Source organism: Eptatretus burgeri, chromosome 18 (assembly GCF_056783735.1).
Source record: "Eptatretus burgeri isolate ZD-2024b chromosome 18, Ebu_testis_v1, whole genome shotgun sequence".
NCBI classification, from domain to species: domain Eukaryota; kingdom Metazoa; phylum Chordata; class Myxini; order Myxiniformes; family Myxinidae; genus Eptatretus; species Eptatretus burgeri.
The window spans coordinates 32,332,844-32,352,843 of NC_140978.1; the positions used below are offsets into that span (position 1 = coordinate 32,332,844).

Below are 20,000 nucleotides of genomic sequence, written 5' to 3' on the forward strand. Positions count from 1 at the left end.
ACTTCAAAAATCCTCATAGCCAGATCTGGATCTTCACCAAAATCGAAATAATTTCGTCTTTGTCACACACCGAACCTGTTCACAAAATTTCATCCGAATCCGGATGGCCCGATTTTTGATTTTTGAAAAAATTAATCTTTTATGATTTTTCAAAGTCCCGTTACTAGGCAACGGTGGTGTCCATAGCAACGGTTCTCATTTGCACACAACTAGGTCATGGTATGACCCGACCAACCAAGTTTCATCGAAATCGCCATTGTATTAACGGAGCACTGGACTGACCAGACATACATACAGACAAGCTGGTAGGTGGACATGGGTAGTCGCCTACCCAATAGAACCTGACGGATGAGCCTGTTTGATGGGGACTGACCTGAGGATTAAGCACAAGAAAATTCATGATTCCAGCTTCAAGGGTTAATGCTGCAGATTGTTTTTTCGTTAAAATACCCCCACATTTAGAGGTTTTTCGGCCATTGCTAGGCAACAGAGGCGTCCATAGCAACGGTTCTTTCTCACACATAACTAGGACATACCATGAACCTACCATACCAGTTTCATGTATATCTGACTCATAGTCTCTGAGATATAACGAACTTCGTTTTTTTATTGTTTTCGACCAGGGTTCATTCAAAGTCTATCTTCTCCGACAGTTTTCATAGGATCCGGCTGGAAATTTTTGACAATATGGCTGAACGTACTGCCCACAGTCGCTCGTTGCCCGATTTTTGATTTTTGAATTTTTTTTTTTGATTTTTCAAAAATTTCAAAATCCCGTTGCTAGGCAATGGTGGTGTCCATAGCAACGGTTCTCATTTGCACACAACTAGGTCATGGTATGAACCTACCAACCAAGTTTCATCGAAATCGCCATTGTATTAACGGAGCACTGGACCGAACAGAGGGACAGACAAACCTATCGACGGAAATACTGATAATAAGGGTAGAAGAAGAAAAACAATCTCAAAATTTTTTTTTTCGAAAATGTTTTTTTTCGACTACATCGACTACCCAAAAGACAGACAGACAAACATATCGACGGAAATACTGATAAGGGTATAAAAAAAAAATCTCTTTTTTTTCGACTACCCAACAGAGACATATCAATGGAAATACTGATAAGGGTAGAAAAAAAAAGCTCAAATTTTATTTTTTCGACTCTATCGACTTCCCAACGAACAAACAAGAAAAAGATGTCGTGCAGAGCATGACAGTTGCAAAATTCACCCCCCTCCTCAAAGGTTGCCATGGATATATCAAATTGTCCATTTCATCAAGATTAAAATTGACAATCTTAATCAAAGCTCAGGTCAATCAGTTGAAAATTGATTATTTTTCAGATTGAAATTGATGATTATAGAAGTTTAACCTTGAGTTGACCTTTGACATTTTGACTTCAAATATAGTTGGTTTCAAAAGTCAGTAATGCACTATGCATGCATTGCTGCTTATTTTTCAGGTTAATCAGATGAAAATTGACAATTTTTCAGATGAAATTTGATGATTTTAGAAGTTTGATTTTGAATTGTCCTTTGATCTTTTGACCTCAAAATAGTTGCTTTCCCAATTCAGTGATGGACTATGCAAATGGTGTTCAACTTTTAAGTTAATAGGATGTAAGTTGACAATTTTTCAGTTGAAAATTGATGATTATAGAAGTTTGACCTTGAGTTTACCTTTGACCTTTTGATCTCAAAAATAGTAGGTTTCCCAATTCAATGATATACTCTGCAATTGCTGTTAAATTTTCAAGTCAATCGGATGAATATTTATGATTTTTCAGATAAAAATGGATGATTATATAAGTTTGACCTTGAGTTGACCTTTGACCGTTTGACCTCAAAAATAGTTGGTTTCCCAATCCAGTGATGCAATATGCAAACATTTTTCAAATTTCAAGTCAATTGGATGAAAAATTAAGATTTTAGAAATTTGACCTCAAGATGACCTTTGACGTTTGACTTCAAAATCAATAGGCTTCTCAGTTGAGATGACCTCTACAGCTTTGTAAAGTTTCATGACGATTGCTTAAGAATTGTGACCTGCAGGCAAGAAACAGACAAGACAGACAGACAGTCAGACAGACATACAGAATAACAAAATCGACTGACCAATACACTTGAAAAATATTCGATTTTGCAAGTAACCAGAATACGTCATGCAGAGCACGATACTTGCAAAATCCATAAAACAAATTTGACCTCAAAAATAATTGGTGGTTTCATTCAATGACCAAATGTGAAACTCCTCTTCAAATTTCAAGTGCATTGGATGAAAATTGAAATTTTAGAAATTCGGCCTATGTTGACCTATTAGCCGATGTGGACCTTCAAAATATTTGGTGGTTGAATTCGGTGACCTGAAATATATATCCTCTTCAAATGTCAAGTCAATCGGATTAAAAATTGAGTATTTTAGAAATACCTCCCCAGTTGTTGACCTTGGGACTATGTTGACCTTTTGGTCCAGGTTGACCTCAAAAATAGTTGGCTGCTTTAATTCAGTGACCAAATATGCAACTCTTCAAATTTCAAGTCAATCGGATGAAAATTGACAATTTTAGAAAGTCGGCCTATGCTGTCCTTTTGGGCTATGTTGACGTCTAAAATAATTGGTGGTTGAATTAAGTGACCTGATCTGCAAATCCTCTTCAAATTTCAAGTTAATGAGAAGAAAATTGAGGATTTTAGAAATACCTTCTTAGTTGTTGACATTGGGCCTATGTTGACCTTTTGGTTGATGTTGACCTCAAAAAGTATTGGCTGGTTGAATTCATTGACCTCAAATAAAAATCCACTTCAAATTTCAAGTCAATCGGATGAAAATTGAGGATTTAAAAAAAATACGACCTTAGTTGTTGCCCTTGGAACTTTGTTGACCTTTTGGTTCATGTTGACCTCAAATATAATTGGCTGGTTTAATTTGGTGACCTGAAAAAAATACTCTTCAAATTTCAATTCCATGGAATGAAAAATGAGGATTTTAGAAATCCCACCTAAGTTGTTGATCTTTGGCCTATGTTGACCTCTAATATAATCGACTGTTTGAATCCGGTGACCTGAAATATATATTATTTTCAAATTTCAAGTCAATTGGATGAAAATTGAGGATTTCAGAAATACAATCTTAGTTGTTTACCTTGGGACTATGTTGACCTTTTGGTCGATGTTGACCTCAAAAATAATTGTCTAGTCGAATTCCATGACCTGATGTGAAAATGCTCTTCAAATTTCAAGTCAATTGGATGAAAATTGAGGCTTTTAGACATACAATCTTAGTTGTTTACCTTGGGCCTATGATAACCTTTTGGTCCATGTTGACCTCAAATATAATCGACTGGTTGAATTCAGTGACCTGAAATATATATTCTCTTCAAATTTCAAGTCAATGAGATGAAAATTGAGGATTTTGGAAACACCACCTTAGTTGTTGACCTTGGGCCTATATTGACCTTTTGGTCGATGTTGACCTCAAAAATAATTGGCTATTTGAATTCAGTGACCTGAAATATAAATCCTCTTCAAATTCCAAGTCAATCGGATGAAAATCGAGGATTTTAGAAATCTCACCTAAGTTGTTGACCTTTTGACCTTTTGAGCTGAAAAACAATTATCTTCTTCCTTATGACAAACTCTACCATGTGTTGAAGTTTCGTGAAGATTGGCTTTAAATTGTGACCTGTAGTTGACAAAAAGACAGACAAACAGATAGACAGACAGACAGACAAAACAACAAAATCGACAAACCAATATACTTGAAAAATCTTCGTTTTTTGCAAGTAACAAGAAGAAGACGTCATCGCAAAATCCATTAAACACATTTGACCTCAAAAGTATTGGGTGGTTGAATTCAATGACCAAATATGCAACTCCTCTTCAAATTTCAAGTGCATCGGATGAAAATGGAGGATTTTAGAAATTATGCCCATGTTGACCTTTTGGCCTATGTGGACCTCCATAATAATTGGTGCTTTAAATCCATTGACCTGAAATATAAATCCTCTTCAAATTTCAAGTCAATCGGATGAAAATTTAGGATTTTGGAAATCCCACCTTAGTTGTTGACCTTTGGCTTATGTTGACCTTTTAACCTTTTGACCTCAAAAGCAATAGACTTCTTCCTTATGACAAACTCTACCATGTGGTGAAGTTTCGTGAATATCGGTTTTAAATTGTGACCTGTAGGTGACAAACAAACAGACAGACAGAATAACAAAATCGACTTACCAATATAACTGAAAAATCTTCGATTTTGCAAGTGACAAACAAACAAACAGACAGAAATGGGTGAAAATATAACCTCCTTTTACCTTCGGTGGCGGAGGTAATATACTTGAGTATCTCGCCACAGAGTACATTTTCTCCAACCATTCACAGTTAAATTTGAGTATTTTTTTTGTTTGCTCATCAATATTGATCAGATTATTATCATTCGGCAAGTTAAGTCAGAAATGGTTAATTTTTTTGGAAACATGTTCCATGATCACTTGTATGCTTATCTGGTGCAACAAAGCCTGAACTATAATTTATCTTGTCGGGTTTATGTGGGGATTTTTTTTTTAATTTTGGGAAGGCTAACTATGATTCCAACCAAGTCCATGATAGGTTAATATCAGTGAGGTTACAAGGATATCCAGTTAACCCCACCATCATTCAGATATACATTCCAACTTCTGTAGTAGATGAATAAAATGTGGAGGAGTTTTATGGAAGGTCACAGGAACTTGTAGAACAGGTGCCTAAAGGAAATGTTTTAATTATTATGGGAGACTGCAATGCAAAAATTGGAGAAGCAGTTTTCAGAAGAGGAAGAGGTACAAGAGATGAAATTACAAATCTGAGATAGATCATGGAAAATGCAAGTGGTGAAGTTGGCTTTTTTGTGGCGGGTTTGTCACCACAAGTCACTTGATTAGTAATATTATTTCTGTTTTATATATTACAAGCAAATACCACCAAAAAGAGTGGGAAATTACGATTCATGCTGTGTCGTCAAAATGCTTCTGCATAGAATAACAGCAAAGATGTAAACAAAATAATGTTTGAAATCCATTTTCTACCGATCATGTTATAAATACCGTCTGGAGACAAACACTGCCCAGACACATCCAGAGATGAACACAGCCCGGAAACAAACACCATCTCGAGACAAACACCGCCCAGACACGTCCGGAAACAAACACCACCCGAAGACAAACACCACACAGACACGTCCAGAGACAAACTCCTGTCCAGACATAAACATCACCTGGACAAATCCAAAGACAAACTCCTGTCTGGACACAAACAAGGCCTGGATGCATCCTATGATAAAGACACATCCAGAGACAAACATCATCCAGGCACAAACACAGACACGTCTGGAGAGAAACACCATCTGGACATAATCGCCACCAAGACACATCCGCAAAGAGGAGAGAGAGATGTGTGGGAGGGTGCTGCTCTGTATTAGGTGGAGGTGGAGCAAAGATGGGACAGAGAGAGAGAGAGAAAGAGAGAGAGAGGGGTTGGGGAGGGGAGTTAGTGGAGAGAAAATGTTATACTTTATGAACCACACACACACACACTCACACACACACACACACACACACACACACACACACACACACACACACACACACACACACACACACACACACACACACACACACACACACACACACACACACACACACACACACACACACTAGTGCTTGGCCGATATCGGCAATTTTTCAGGAATCGACAGGTTGGAGTCAGTGTGATTATTGAGTCAGTTTTGTATATACAAAACCCAGAAACCTTGAGTAGCTTAAACCCTTGTTTTGGGGGAATTTGAATAAACAAATAAAAAAAACAACATTGCATATCTTCTTCTTCTTCTTTCGGCTGCTCCCGTTAAGGGTCGCCACAGCGGATCATCCGTATGATCCGCATAGTGATTTGGCACATGTTTTACATGTGCCGGATGCCCTTCCTGACGCAACCCTGGTCGCCTCTTACGACACAGGGATATGGTACACCTATTTTAACCGGGGTATACACCGGCCCAGTACACTGGTACTCATTTCGCCGACCTCGGAAGGATGACAGGCTGAGTCAACCCCCTGGTGTATTAATTCAGTGGCCCAACGGGGCTTGAACTCAGGACCTTTTGGATCCCAAGCCGCTGCCCTAACCACTGCGCCAACATCAGGATCATTGTATATATATATATATATATATATATATATATATATATATATATATATATATATATATATATATATATATATATATATATATATATATATATATATATATATATATATATATATATATATATATATATATATATATATATATATATATATATATATATACACATACACACATACACACATACACACATACACACATACACACATACACACATACACACATACACACATACACACACGTTTCAAGGAGATGTGCAAAAACATTAATCTTTATAAATAGCTGTGTGTGATGGGTAGAAAAAAAAAATTTGGCTCGGTAATTTAGAAAACGCGTTAATACAGCAAACGGCTCAGAAATCAGGTGTTGTCAAATGTATTTTGCTTTGAAACTCGCAAAGAGAAACGTATAACCATATTAAGGTACACCCGATAACAAATTGCTTTAGAAACAGTCACGAGGACAAAGGAAAACCTGATAAAACCTTCATAAGATACGGGATGAAACTTTGCCACCAAGGCGCCCAAAACAGGCATGGTATGACCACACACCTGCAAAGAGTCCCTACAGATCCAAATCTACCCATATGTACCACGTCCGTGTGTGCTGTTTACGTACTTGCCAACTGTACATCCCGATCGGGACATGAGCTGTACTTCTATCGACTGTGGGGTGCTCGGCCAGTGGCTTAAGCACTCAAGCAAGCACTCCAATGGAACGCCTGGCTTGGTAAACAATTACCAATGGCCGTCTCTAAACCCTTGCAACCAGAAATGTCTGAGCAATGTCCAAATTGGACAACTGAACACTTTGTTAGCATCTAAATTGCTGCTAAGTCAATTCTGGAACGTAAATTTTGTAATTATCTTCGTTGAAGAGATTTTTGAGGTTATTGCATATGTGGAAATGAAATAAAGCCACGGATACTGGCGTCTCTGAGCGTTTATAAGCATTGCAATGTACCCAACAATTTGTAGCTATGATGAACAGTCATTCGATAATAATATGAGTAAGGCAAGTGAAAAAAAACAACTTTATCATTAAGAAATCATTGCGGCCTGTTCCAAGTCAAGGCATGGTTGAGCAGGCCAAAAAAACATGGCGGCTTCAGACCCAGCGAGGTAACTCAGGATATGCCTTAAGATCCTTATAGAGTGTTGATGGAGGATGTGCCTGATGAATGATATCATTAAATAAGGCCGTTAATTCTGTTCAAAAGGGGTGTTTTTATTCACCCAAGCACCCAAGTTCCACCCTTGCACTTCCCTGGAGTTCCCTTAGTTTGCATGCAAAGTTTCAGGCTGATTGGTTTCATGGTTTTGGAGTTATGGAGGACACACACACACACACACACACACACACACACACACACACACACACACACACACACACACACACACACACACACACACACACTGATATTTATGAGTACAGATAGACTAGCAGGGTGCTGTTCTAATTCTGTTGGCATTTTGAAGAAATCAACTTTTGTTATATTTTCTATTTTTTGTGGGGAGGTAAAATACATCCCTATATCCACTAAGGAATGGGGTCAGGGATCATTTAGTAATTCTACTTTTAACAGGGCTACAAAGGCTTAAACTTTGAGTGATTTTTAAAAAAATTTATGTTTTTAAATCCAAATTTCAAATTTGTTTTTGCCTAAAACACTCAACGGCACTCACTGATGAACCTCTGAAAGTTTGACGAAGTTCCGTTTGGCAATCCCTGAGAAAAATGGGGACAGACAGACAGGCAGACAAACATCTCTCTTATCGAGAGAGATGATATCATCCTATAGATGATACACAAAAGATGTTTATGTGTTTGGTGGAGGTTGAAGTCGTGGATTATTCACGAGAATGAATTGAGTTCCAAAAACGAATGTCCATATGACAACCCAGTAAAGTCAAATGTGTGCAAATGTGCTCAGATTGTAAAAGCGAAAATGAATCGCATTCAACTGCTTCTGTGGCTTTATTGACTCGTATAGTGAAAGTTTGTTGAGTATTGGAAACAAGTTGTAAACACATTCAAAAGTTTCATTTTGCCTTTACCAATGACTGATGTTCTCTTTGTTTGCTTGATCCAAATTAAGTTTTCAACAGAATGGTGCAGTCATAGTGTACTTAACCTCTTAGCTGTCTAATCTGTGTTTTATTCACACCTTGATTATACATTCTGGGATTGGTGCTTCGCAGGCAGCACCATCGCTCAGATAGACGTTAAACTAATTGATGGAGCTATCTGCCAGCATTAGTTGATGGATGATTAATATTCCAAGGTTTCTTTCAATGAAGAGTAGGTGAGTCATCACCGGTACCTTGAACAACCTACACAGACAACGTACGAACCTACAAGGGACACTGCATGAACAGCGCAACTCTCCCTCTCTCTTTTGAGTGCAGCCTTATGGCTGCTGGTTGCATCATTGGTTCGGGACGTGGCTATGCCGCTGATGCAGTGTCCCTATTACCAGTACACTGGTACTCATTTTGCGGACCCTCAGAAGTCAACACCACCTGGTGTTAATTCAACAGCCAACAGAGCCTGAACTCAGGATCCTAGAATCAATCTCAAGTCAGCCACCCTAACCGCTAAGCCAACACCAGGCAACAGCACAACTGCAACCCTTAAAAAATGATCCGTACCTACATGCCTGCGAACACGTAACAGTCCCAGTCCAATATGCATATGGATGAACGAATGAATGAAATCCAAAATTATAGAATGAAAATAGATAAAACATTCAAATGGGGGGAGCTGTGCTTGCTTGCGATGTTTTACAAAAGGAGGAATAGAATGACAGGTCACACAATTCCCATGTTAAGGAGTTATTTTCTGGACTATGTGGACTCCTGATCTTTAAGGTCCCTTGAATGGGTGTTGTATATGACCCGAAAGGTTAATCCAGGCTCGGAGAACCAGAGATGCCAATTTCCCAGTACCAAGGGAAGAAGTAGGTGATCGAGTCTTGTCCTCTCTGGGAATTGTAAATCTGAGGCTGCTAAGATATCACAGCTTGAATAAGTTTCCTGCACTTTCACAGCTCCACTGTTACAACTTAGCACTTAGCGGGATTGGTGGGTTGGAGAGGGGGGCAGATGTAACATTCCATTGGTTTTTCCATCTCTGCTGTAAAGCCATTACAAACTCAATTGGTTACCTGCCAAAGCCACAGGGCCTTCCTTCCTCTGCCACCCTCACCCAGTGTGCTGGAAAATGAAGACTTCCTCAGCGAACCCTGACACTTCTTAACACAATTCAAACATGCAGAAAAAAGTGACAAATTAATATTACTAATCGATTGACTGTTGCTGTGATATATCACTGGTGTTGGATTAATTGTTAGGGCGGTGGGTTTGGGATCCTGTGGTCCTGAGTTAAAATCCTGCTCGGCTGTTGAATTAATACCAGGTGGGGTTGACTCAGCCTGTCATCCTTCCGAGGGTGGAAAATGAGTACCAGCTTTCTGGGATGATTGAGCCATTTGAGTATCCTGTCTTGGAGTGGTGACCTGTCCAGCATTGTGCCCAATATCCCAGGGTGTTCATGGGTGAAGTTCATGGGTGACTGCTTTGGCAGCACCGATGCCCTGCACAGAATATGCTTCTGATGGATGGATGTTGCTATGACAAACTTGCCACAATAAAACCTCCTTCACCCTAGCTTTGGCTTCCACCTCAACATTATTACCTGCATAAGCATAGGGGGTATATAATTTGGCCATGGTACACTGGTATGGCACTTTATCATTGCACCTCTCATGGAGCAGAATAAAATATTGCTGAAAGATAATTCAAAGTACCATGAAAACATCCCCCACTGTTTACATTTGCACAGCGATGAACAAAGTGGAATAAAATGGACCTGAAAGTGAAAAATAACCAGAGGGTGTGGTACTAGCTTTCTTGTACTGGTGATTGGTGCTCGTTGGAGGCTGCATCCAGTTCCAAAATGGCCACGCCCAGTTTAAATGCTTTTCTCATCATTTTCACAAGGAAATGAGGTGTTTATTGCATCATGTGGGCAATTTGACCTCTTCAAAGGTATCCGAATTCACAGAGAAGCAAAGGTTAACGCAGGTGCTCAGTGATGGGGAGTAGTTGATGGTCCGGAAAAGACACTTGTAGAAATCAATGCAGGCACTCGGTCACTCCAACTGTCGGCTGTTACTGAAAGTTATGGCCATCATCGTAGATGCTACGCTTGCTTCACAAATATAGAGTATAGCATGCCAAGAGAAACCGGAGGCGAATTCTTGCAGCACAAGCGATCCTGATGGTGGTCATGGTGATGGTGCAGCAAGTGATGCATAGGATGATGAATCTGAGCGTCATGACATTCCAACAAGAATAGCATTGCGATCATCCAGGCCGACATCAAGAATTGGATGGGCTTGTACCAAGGTCATTCTACATATTTCCCCCTGTTTGCATCATCTGTGGGATGAATGGTCATTTAGTATGGAAAGGACGTAATATAAAACATGATACATCAGGTCATGCTGAAAATAAAGGATGGTGGTGAGTTATTGACTAATTTCTCAACAGTTACATCCCCCCTTACATTCTGCAGCAGAATGAGTGAAACGTACAGTTCCAGTTGGTTAAGATTTGACATGGTCCGTGGTCTCCTGAAATTCATCCAGAGTATGAAAACTACAGATTGAGACAGCCATAAGTATTGGCTTGGACAGCTCCTTCACTGTTTTTTTGGATATGATCGAAGACACTCCTCATTACTTACCTATCTACCTGAGGGGCATGACAAACCTGGCATCGACACATCCTTTCACATTTGAATGTTTCTGTGCTGGAGAATCTTTATCGTTCAACAGCAGGATCACTATGGATTTTCAACGACAGCAGCGGGTCAAGTAATTGAACAAATGGTCAACAAGTACTGCAAAACTGCCGGTGGTTTCGTTGGTATTGTTACGAATCTGGCAGCCAAGAGCACACAACAACCAGAGTCCTTATATATCAGTTATATTGGTAAGTATGTGTTTCTAGCTGGGGTCCCGTCCCTAGTCTCATGGGAATTAAATGTACGTGCGCTGTGGGTTATTTTAGAGATAGGATTTTTTACATCCCTTACAACAATGACAACAACGCCCATCTTCGCTCTCACAACAACATCACTCTGCTCGCAGCATTCTTCGCGCGTGCGTGGGCGAAGTCTAACTTAGGCATGGCGTCCCTCTTTAGCTAATCGGCAAGGAGGGAGCAACCCGCCCCGTTTCCGACTCAACACCATCGCCATTACGCACGTGGCCAGAGGTGAGGAGGTGGGCGGAGCCACAAACGCCTCCGATCAAGACTCTGCCCAGAAGGGTGGGAGTTGCCCCACCTACCGTGGGCCTGTCCAATGGAGGACGGCCAGGGAATCGTGCGATGGGTCTGACCAATGAGGAGGCAAGAGACCAGGAGAAGAAGGCCCTCCCTCCTGAGGAGAAAGAGTGGTGGTCTCGACCAGCGTTGTAGAGAGATGGTGTGCTCGTGGCAGGAGCGTTCGCCAGTTCGAGAGATCGTGGCGTTTTGCCAAGCAGCGAGGATCGTGTGTGAGACATTCCTGGTGGGAGAGGACATTTTCAGTCCAGGCATTTCCAACCTGGCATCCAAAGCTAGTCAGTGGTTGTCGACGAGGGCTCTGCAGACAGTCGTGGTCATGGACTTCGGGTCATGGGTTCAAGTCCCACCGTGGTGGTTCAAGTCGGTGTGACCGCACGAGGCGGGACAGGTATCCGGGCCGGCTCTACCGACTGAAGACCCATCGGGTCCATTTTCTTTTTGGGTGTGCGCGTCTGTGTGCAGGCCTGTCTTGTCAAGTAGAAGTGTTAAGTGCTTTCCCTTGTACATTGCATTTCTTATAGTCGGATAACTCTGCTCTTCTGTGTTCCCCTCCCTGCCTATTGTGAATAAATCTCCATTTTGTTGAATGTATCAGCTCGTTTCTGTGTTTCTTTTATTGGCTTAGCACGGTGCGTGTTGGGTAATTGGGAAGCGGCAAATTGTGCATTTGGTCCGGCGGCTCTGGTAACTCCGCTTTGTTACGCCGGATCCAAGCCGTTACCGTGACTCGGATTGGACAGAGTCGGCCGAGGGTGAGATTTCCCTGGTAGTTGGACGGTGTGAGTACTTAGGTAAATTGCAGTTAGACAAGTGGACCCTACCTCACACCATCAAAATATTGGTGACCACGGTCCTGTAAGGGACCCGTGCCTCTCGGAGTTCTCCGAAAAGCACGATCTAGATTCCGAGTGTTCAGTGGAGCCGACTCTACTGCTCCATCTAGCGGTCGTGCTCGCCGCCGACACCCGGCCCCACAACAGTATCACCATTCATCATAATGCAGCACATCGATGGGTACTCTCCCAAGATAAACACACTCCAATGACCCACCAATGTGATAATTTTGCTGGCTTTCAGGATGAGATGTGTTCGAGGAAGGATTTAGCTTCCGCCCAAAGAAGGAGGGATGAAGCCCAAGTCACCAGAGTCATTGAGACCGTTGAAGATAGACTGGACCCTTTCTTTCCGTATCATGAAGAACTCCTGAACTTGTTCACTGGTGTCATTGTTTCAGAACAATGCGAGAATGATCTGGTGAAAGCACGTGAGGTTGGAGAACAGGCTGCAGCAAAGTTCACAGTAAAAATCACGGATAACATGCTTCACCAGGCAATTAAAAGACTGAATCTGAAGACTTTCTTCATGAAAGCTGAATCAAAGACAAAAGACAAGCAAAACAGTGAACTTAGCAATTTATTCACACAGCTGATTATCTTAAGGAAGAACGAACTTGCTTTAAGAGATGTACTGTCATATCGCCTGAGTCCAGTTTCATTCCCATTGGCGAGCACCGACGGGTCCTTGTGCAAAACCAGCAAGGTGAAGCTGTTGGATCTCATGGAAAGTAGATGATCCTGTCAAGGTTATGATGTAACTCAAGATGCTGCACTCATCATCAACAGGATGGTCCTAATTCACAGTCTCCAATTGTCGTCTCTACCAAACACATTCGGTGAGTTAGCTTCCATTGTCCTTGCCAGGATCCGCCATCTCATCTCATCCCAAGGTTATGCGAGAGCGGACATTGTTTTCGACACTTATCCAGACGTTTCTATCAAGGACGCAGAGCATCATCATCGTGGCAATCAATAAGACTCCCCACATGTAACAAATATTCAGGCCTGAACAGAAGGCACCAACATGATGGAAAGATTTCTTACTTGACAGTATGAACAAGGAGGAACTGGCTGAGTTTCTAGATTCACAATGGATGTCTGAAGATCTCGACACAATCGATTTTTTTTGTGGACCTTCAAGGTGTCTATCATGCATTGCTGTATGATGGGCAGGAACTACAAGTGTGATAAGTATGACAAGTGGGGTAATTGAAATGTGACCATGTTGAGTTTGATACACGCTTGCTTCGACAGAAACATCACGCCGCATCATCCCACCCAGCTGTTATCATCAGCAGCCCTGATTCTGATGTCATTGTGATCGCATTCGCCCATGTCAGGAATATTTCCACTACATTCCTCGGAGAAACCGGATCGAAGGAGAAATGGTGAGTCATTAACATGATCATTTAGCTGCTGACATGGGGGAGTGTATTTCAGAAAGTTTGGTCAGCCTTCATGTATTCACTCGTGCAGACACTTCTAGCTCCTTTCATGTTAAAGGGAAAACAACATGCATTCAAAATCCTGATGTCGAAGCCATTGTATCAAAGCACTTTCGTTCTCTGGATACCTCATTTGAGCTCAAAAGTGATCTAGAGAATGCACTTTAGTCTCTTGTGTGTGAGTGAAATGGGCAGTCTTAGTCAGTTACATCAGTCAATGAAGCGCGCTACCATATTTTCTGCTTTGAAACGTTCAACGAATAGAAACTGCTTGCTTCACGAAACACATTGATCCAACATATGAAGAGGTGCAACTAACAAGTGGCTATAGAACGCCGATCGCTCATTTCTGTTATCAACCCTTCAAGCCCAAATTATCATGGTTGGAATTCCAACAACGATGGGATCTCCATACGCTGGATGACCCAGGATTCTGTGCCTCTAGATATGCTCAACATGAACTCGTGTGGCTGCAAAAAAGCTAGTTGTTCCTCTGACTGATGTCCATATCGAGTGAATGGTGTTTCTTGTACGGACATAGGCTCCTGCGAGAACTGTAAGAACATCGATGAAACCCCGAAAGAGAATGAACTGTTGAATGATGACAGCGATTAAAATTCAGATGGTGAGTGACACCACATAACCATTAAGTGTGACTTCTTCGATAGTCCAGGAATCAACGCATCCATTTCCCAGGCATGTTAATAACTGTAACTGATTGTTTTTGCTTCGTGACAGAAAAATCACTGAAATATGGAAAAGTTGGTGTGAATCATTTATTCAGGGAGAACAAAAATTAGGGAATTGACTGGAAAATCAGTGCAGTGGCGCTCCTTATGACACCGTGGAGGTGAACACCTATTCTGAAATTGTTGATTTAGCGTCCAATGTACGTGTGGACCAAATTTGGTGCTTTGTTACCAGCAAGTAATGATTTGCAGACTCAGCAACCCTACTAAAAGAGGATTTCCCTTTTTGGGATTCAGGTCTCAAAAAGTAGGTCATGGTCCATGTTTTTTTTTTTACAATGGAAACATTGATATTTGGATTCAGCACCCTAAGATCATTAATAATAATCCATTAAATTTACTTAGTTCCAGGTGAGGTGCAATGGTAGTCATTTTCTAAGCGTGCCGTACGTGTCGGTGCACTACGGCCTACATGGGTCATGAATAACGGTTTCTGATCCACGTAGGGTGGGTGCCCTCATTGTGGTCTCATGCATTATGTCTAAAAGGCAGTTGAGAGCACGAGGAATTATTGTCATAACTTAGGCTTTGCAAGGTTTCTACAAAAGGCCGCTTCCTACAATTTGTTCTTTCAGTCCTTGGGTAGGTAAAAACACACCTCAAGACTGCACAGAGTATTTGATTAGCGAGCGACCTTTGTGTTCCTTACTAGGACAACTGCCGGGAGTGCTCTTGCCAGGTTATGGTGGACACAGCCAGAATCGTGTCTCTTTCCGGATATCCGGGGAGCCTTTAAAAGTGTCAGAGTACAGCGCTGTGCCTTGAATAGTCCGTAAATTGGTGAAGTTGGCAGCACGGCGTTAATTGCTTTTGGAAGACACCTGCTTTATTGCCTTTTGGGACTCATGGTTGTAGGCCTTGAGATGGGCCATTTTTCATCTTATATACGTATATGTAGGTATACTGTACTGTACGCTATGTACTGTTTATATGCATCTACTGTATATACTGTATATATATTTATTATGTACTGTATATATACCATATATATATATGTATTCAAAATCAATACATTTTTCCTTTTGATTTACCAAAGTATGCATTGACACTTCTATTTCTTTCTTAGAAATGCATTTGTATTATTTTGCTACCAAGAAATCTTGAGAACCAAGTGAGGGGTAAGGCTGCATGACTGTGAGGAAGCATTCCAGAATTTGGCCAGGGTACCACCAGCACACAATCACTTACTCTTACAAAAACTCCCATTTGATATGTCTAATTCTCACAAGTGTAGATAAGCAAGTAGGAGAGCTGGCTTGGAATCTCCTCTGAATAACGGCTGATTATTATACGATGCATCATCTGTCTGCCAATAACCAGGGAAGTCGTTTGCAGTCACATTCCACTTTTTTCAGGAATGAAACACAGGTCGGATAACTTGTAAGGAACCGTGTTGTTCAGCTCACGGAGCTCAGACGAAGGCATATCCGTTTGCATTTTGCCTAATAGTTTTCTCTTGTGAGATCCAAGGAAAATCGTGCAGACATGAACATCTGTAACACCTTTTATTGAGAAATCCCAAATTCCCACATTCATTAACAAACACATGTGGAGATACTTTCAAATTTAATGAATCCACCAAATTGGCACGAGTTCAAGAACATTATAGAGATTTCCTACCTTGCATGAAACCTTATTTAATATCCTTTGCTGCACATTTACACGATTGTTAAAAGCAAACCTGTACGTCCTCACCTTCTCATCCTGCAAACCAGTCATAAAAATGCCATGCAGCACATGTACTACTCGCCAATTTCTTCCCCACCCCCAATTATTCCCACCTTCTTGTGGGGTCGGCCTCATGACTTTTGGCCCAAGTCTTTCACAAACCCCACAGTACAAAATTAGTCATTTATTTTCAGGGTGCTGGCGATAACTCACCTATAACAGCTGTCTGAGTGACTGCACAATTTGTGATGCAACACCCCACCTGTGAAGTATCAATCCAATGGTTTATAGTCAGGTCAAGAATAGAACCGAGTTGGACAGCTCAATGGTGCGACCATCCTGTCAGACATGAAGTACAATATATAATAATCTCTAAGTATTATTAATTATTAAACAAACAACAATTTTGGATTGTACAGAGAATGTTTTATACCTGAGAACAAGCTGTTAAGTACAGAGGATATGAAGCGAGCTGTCCCTTCTGCATCCTAAATTTTTATTGGTACACTAAAAGGGGAAGCTATATCACAGTGACCCATGCTGTTTTTCATGATTAACATAACTAGGTACCCAGAGCTTGTTCAGACTTGCCTTGTGATGCCATAAGTACCATATTAATTGAAAGAAAATTAAAACCGATTCTCTGTGCAATTTAGTGAGATTCATAAAAACAAACGTGTAAAATTTAAACATATTTCATTCATGTTACTTATTTCGAGACATACCTATGAATTCAACAGAACATGAAGGATTGTGAAAGATATAACATGACTGATTTTGTTGAACTGATTCCAGGGCTTTCAGGTGACCTCAAGGATTTTGAAAGGCGCAGGCAGGTGTTTGGAAAGAACCTGATTCCACCCAGGAAGCCAAAGTCTTTCATGGAGTTGGTGTGGGAGGCCTTGCAGGATGTAACACTCATCATCCTGGAAGTGGCGGCCATATTGTCTTTAGGCCTTTCTTTCTATAAGCCTCAAGGAAAAAGCAATGAAGGTGTGTAAAGGCACAAAGATTTATGGATATATGTTTCGAAAGAATAATTAATGATGTTAACTTTACATGTGGATGATTTTGATGTTACCATGGGTAAGATGAAGGGTCTGTTAATTTTTTATTTTTATTTTGCAATGTCACAACAAACTCAAGAAAGTATAATGAATGTATCCAGAAAAACTAACAGAAGGCTTTCTCATAATTTCTCAAAAATTGAATTCACCTTGACTGCTCTGTGTTAATGACCAGGATGCAAAATAATACTCACATGTTATCTTCAGAGTGATGCAAGGAAAAACAAATCTTGGTACATTCAAAGTACGCCGCCCACATGCCAAATAAATAAATATCAAATCCTCCAGCACGTGACATCATTGGGGCGCCTGATGTCGCCTTGCAGCACATGGAGTCAGAATTGGGAGGGAGCGGTGTACAATAATTGATTGAGTAATTTATTAATTGTATAATGAAAATAAATAAATAAAAATGGTAAAGTAATTAATTTCTCAATCAATTACCGAATAGCATTCTGAACGCACCACTGTTTCATCTAAATCTGTAACTTTTTGAAAATTAAGTAATTAATCGAAAAATTAATAATTAATTGATGAATCAATCAATCAATCAAAAATACTCTTTAAAGCAAAATGCTTGGTCACTGGAATGTCCGAATATCTGCTTCCCAGCTCAAAATATGCCTGAGCTATTGCCAGGATGAGAAAGAAAATAAATAAGTAATTCATTAATCAATAATAATTAACTAATTAATCAATCAAAAAATAAAAAGTATTGTTTTTGCCAAAGCACATCCTCACCTTTGCCCCAACATTTCAGCTTCCTAGATCAAAGGAGGGATGAGATATCACATGGACAAACAAACAAATGAAACATCACTCGTATAAATTTGGCCTATATTGGGTTGATCTTTTGTCCTATGTTGAGCTATTGCCCAACATTGACCTCAAAAATAATAGGTGCTTGAATGGTCTTCAAATTTCAAGTTATTTGGATTAATATTGAGGATTTTAGAAATTTGACCTATGTTGATGTTTTGGTCGATGTTGACCTGTTGGCCTATGGTGACCTCAAAAATAATAGGTGGTTGAATTCAGCGACCTGATACGCAACTGGTCTTCAAATTTCAAGTTAATTGGATTAATATTGAGGATTTTAGAAATTTGACCTTTGTTGATGTTTTGGCCGATGTTGACCTGTTGGCCTATAGTGACCTCAAAAATAATAGGTGGTTGAATTCAGCGACCTGATACGCAAATGGTCTTCAAATTTCAAGTTAATTGGATTAATATTGAGGATTTTAGAAATTTGACCTTTGTTGATGTTTTGGCCGATGTTGACCTGTTGGCCTATGGTGACCTCAAAAATAATAGTTGGTTGAATTCAGTCACCTAATATGTAAATCCTTTTCAAATTTCAAGTCAATCAGATGAAAATTGAGGATTTTAGGAAATTTGGCGCAAATTGGCCTTTTGGCCTATTTTGATCATTTAGCCTATGTTTACCTTAAAATGAATAGGTGGTTGAATTCAGTGACCTGGTATGCAAAGCTCTTCAAATTTCAAGTTAATTGGATTCATATTGAGGATTTTAGAAATTTGGCCTTTGTTGACCTTTTGGTCTATGTTGACCTTTTGGCCTTATGATGACCCCAAAAATAATAGGTGGTTGAATTCAGTGACCGGATATGTAAATAATTTTCAAATTTAAAGTCACTCGGCTAAAAATTGAGGGTTTTAGAAAATTTGGCCCAATTTTCCCCAAATTGGCCTTTTAGCTTATTTTTACCTCAAAATTAATAGGTGTATGAATTCAGCGACCAGACATGCAAATGTTCTTCAAATTTCAAGCCAATCGGATTAAAAAATTTGGGTGGTGGGCTTGGGATCCTAGGATCCTGAGTTCAAATCCCACCTGTCTGTTGAATGAAGACCAGGTGGGGTTGACTCTGCCTGTCATCCTTCCGAGGTCAGCAAAATGAGTGCCAGCTTGCTGGTTTTGCCTATGTTGACCTTATGGTCTATGTTGACCCTTTGGCCTTACAGTGACCTCAAAAATAAAAGGTGGTTCAATTCAGTGACCTGGCATGTAAATCTTTTTCAAATTTCAAGTCAATCGGATAAAAAAATGAGGATTTTAGAAAATTTTGCCCAATTTTGCCAAAATTGACCTTTTGGCCTATGTTTACCTCAAAATTAATAGGTCTTTGAATTTGGTGACCTGATATGCAAATGCTCTTCAAATTTCATGTCAATTAAATGAAAATTGAGGATTTTTGAAAATTTGGCCCAATTTCACCCAAATTGGCCTTTTGGCCTTTCTTTACCTCAAAATCAATAGGTGTTTGAATTTGGTGACCTGATATGCAAATGCTCTTCAAATTTCATGTCAATTAAATGAAAATTGAGGATTTTTGAAAATTTAGCCCAATTTCACCCAAATTGGCCTTTTGGCCTATGTTTACCTCAAAATTAATAGGTGTTTGAATTTGGTGACCTGATATGCAAATGCTCTTCAAATTTCATGTCAATCAAATGAAAATTGAGGATTTTTGAAAATTTGGCCCAATTTCACCCAAATTGGCCTTTTGGCCTATGTTTACCTCAAAATTAATCGGTGATTGAATTTGGTGACCTGATATGCAAATGCTCTTCAAATTTCATGTCAATCAAATGAAAATTGAGGATTTTTGAAATTTGGCTTTGTTTGTGTTCGTGTGTTTGTGTGGTTGTTTGTTTGTTTGTTTGTTTGTTTGTGTGTTCTT

The 20,000-nt window shown here is 40.0% G+C and overlaps 1 protein-coding gene across 8 annotated transcripts in view; it reads left to right on the forward strand.

Annotated features, from left to right (window-relative positions):
* Nucleotides 1-20,000, forward strand: part of LOC147008839 (plasma membrane calcium-transporting ATPase 2-like) — a 174,206-nt gene that overhangs the window by 37,494 nt on the left and 116,712 nt on the right. For all 8 annotated transcript variants that reach the window (XM_085864280.1, XM_085864281.1, XM_085864283.1 and 5 more), the window contains exon 3: nt 17,024-17,221. In XM_085864280.1, the coding sequence (XP_085720406.1) occupies nt 17,024-17,221 (198 nt within the window). The remainder of the gene's footprint in view (nt 1-17,023; nt 17,222-20,000) is intronic.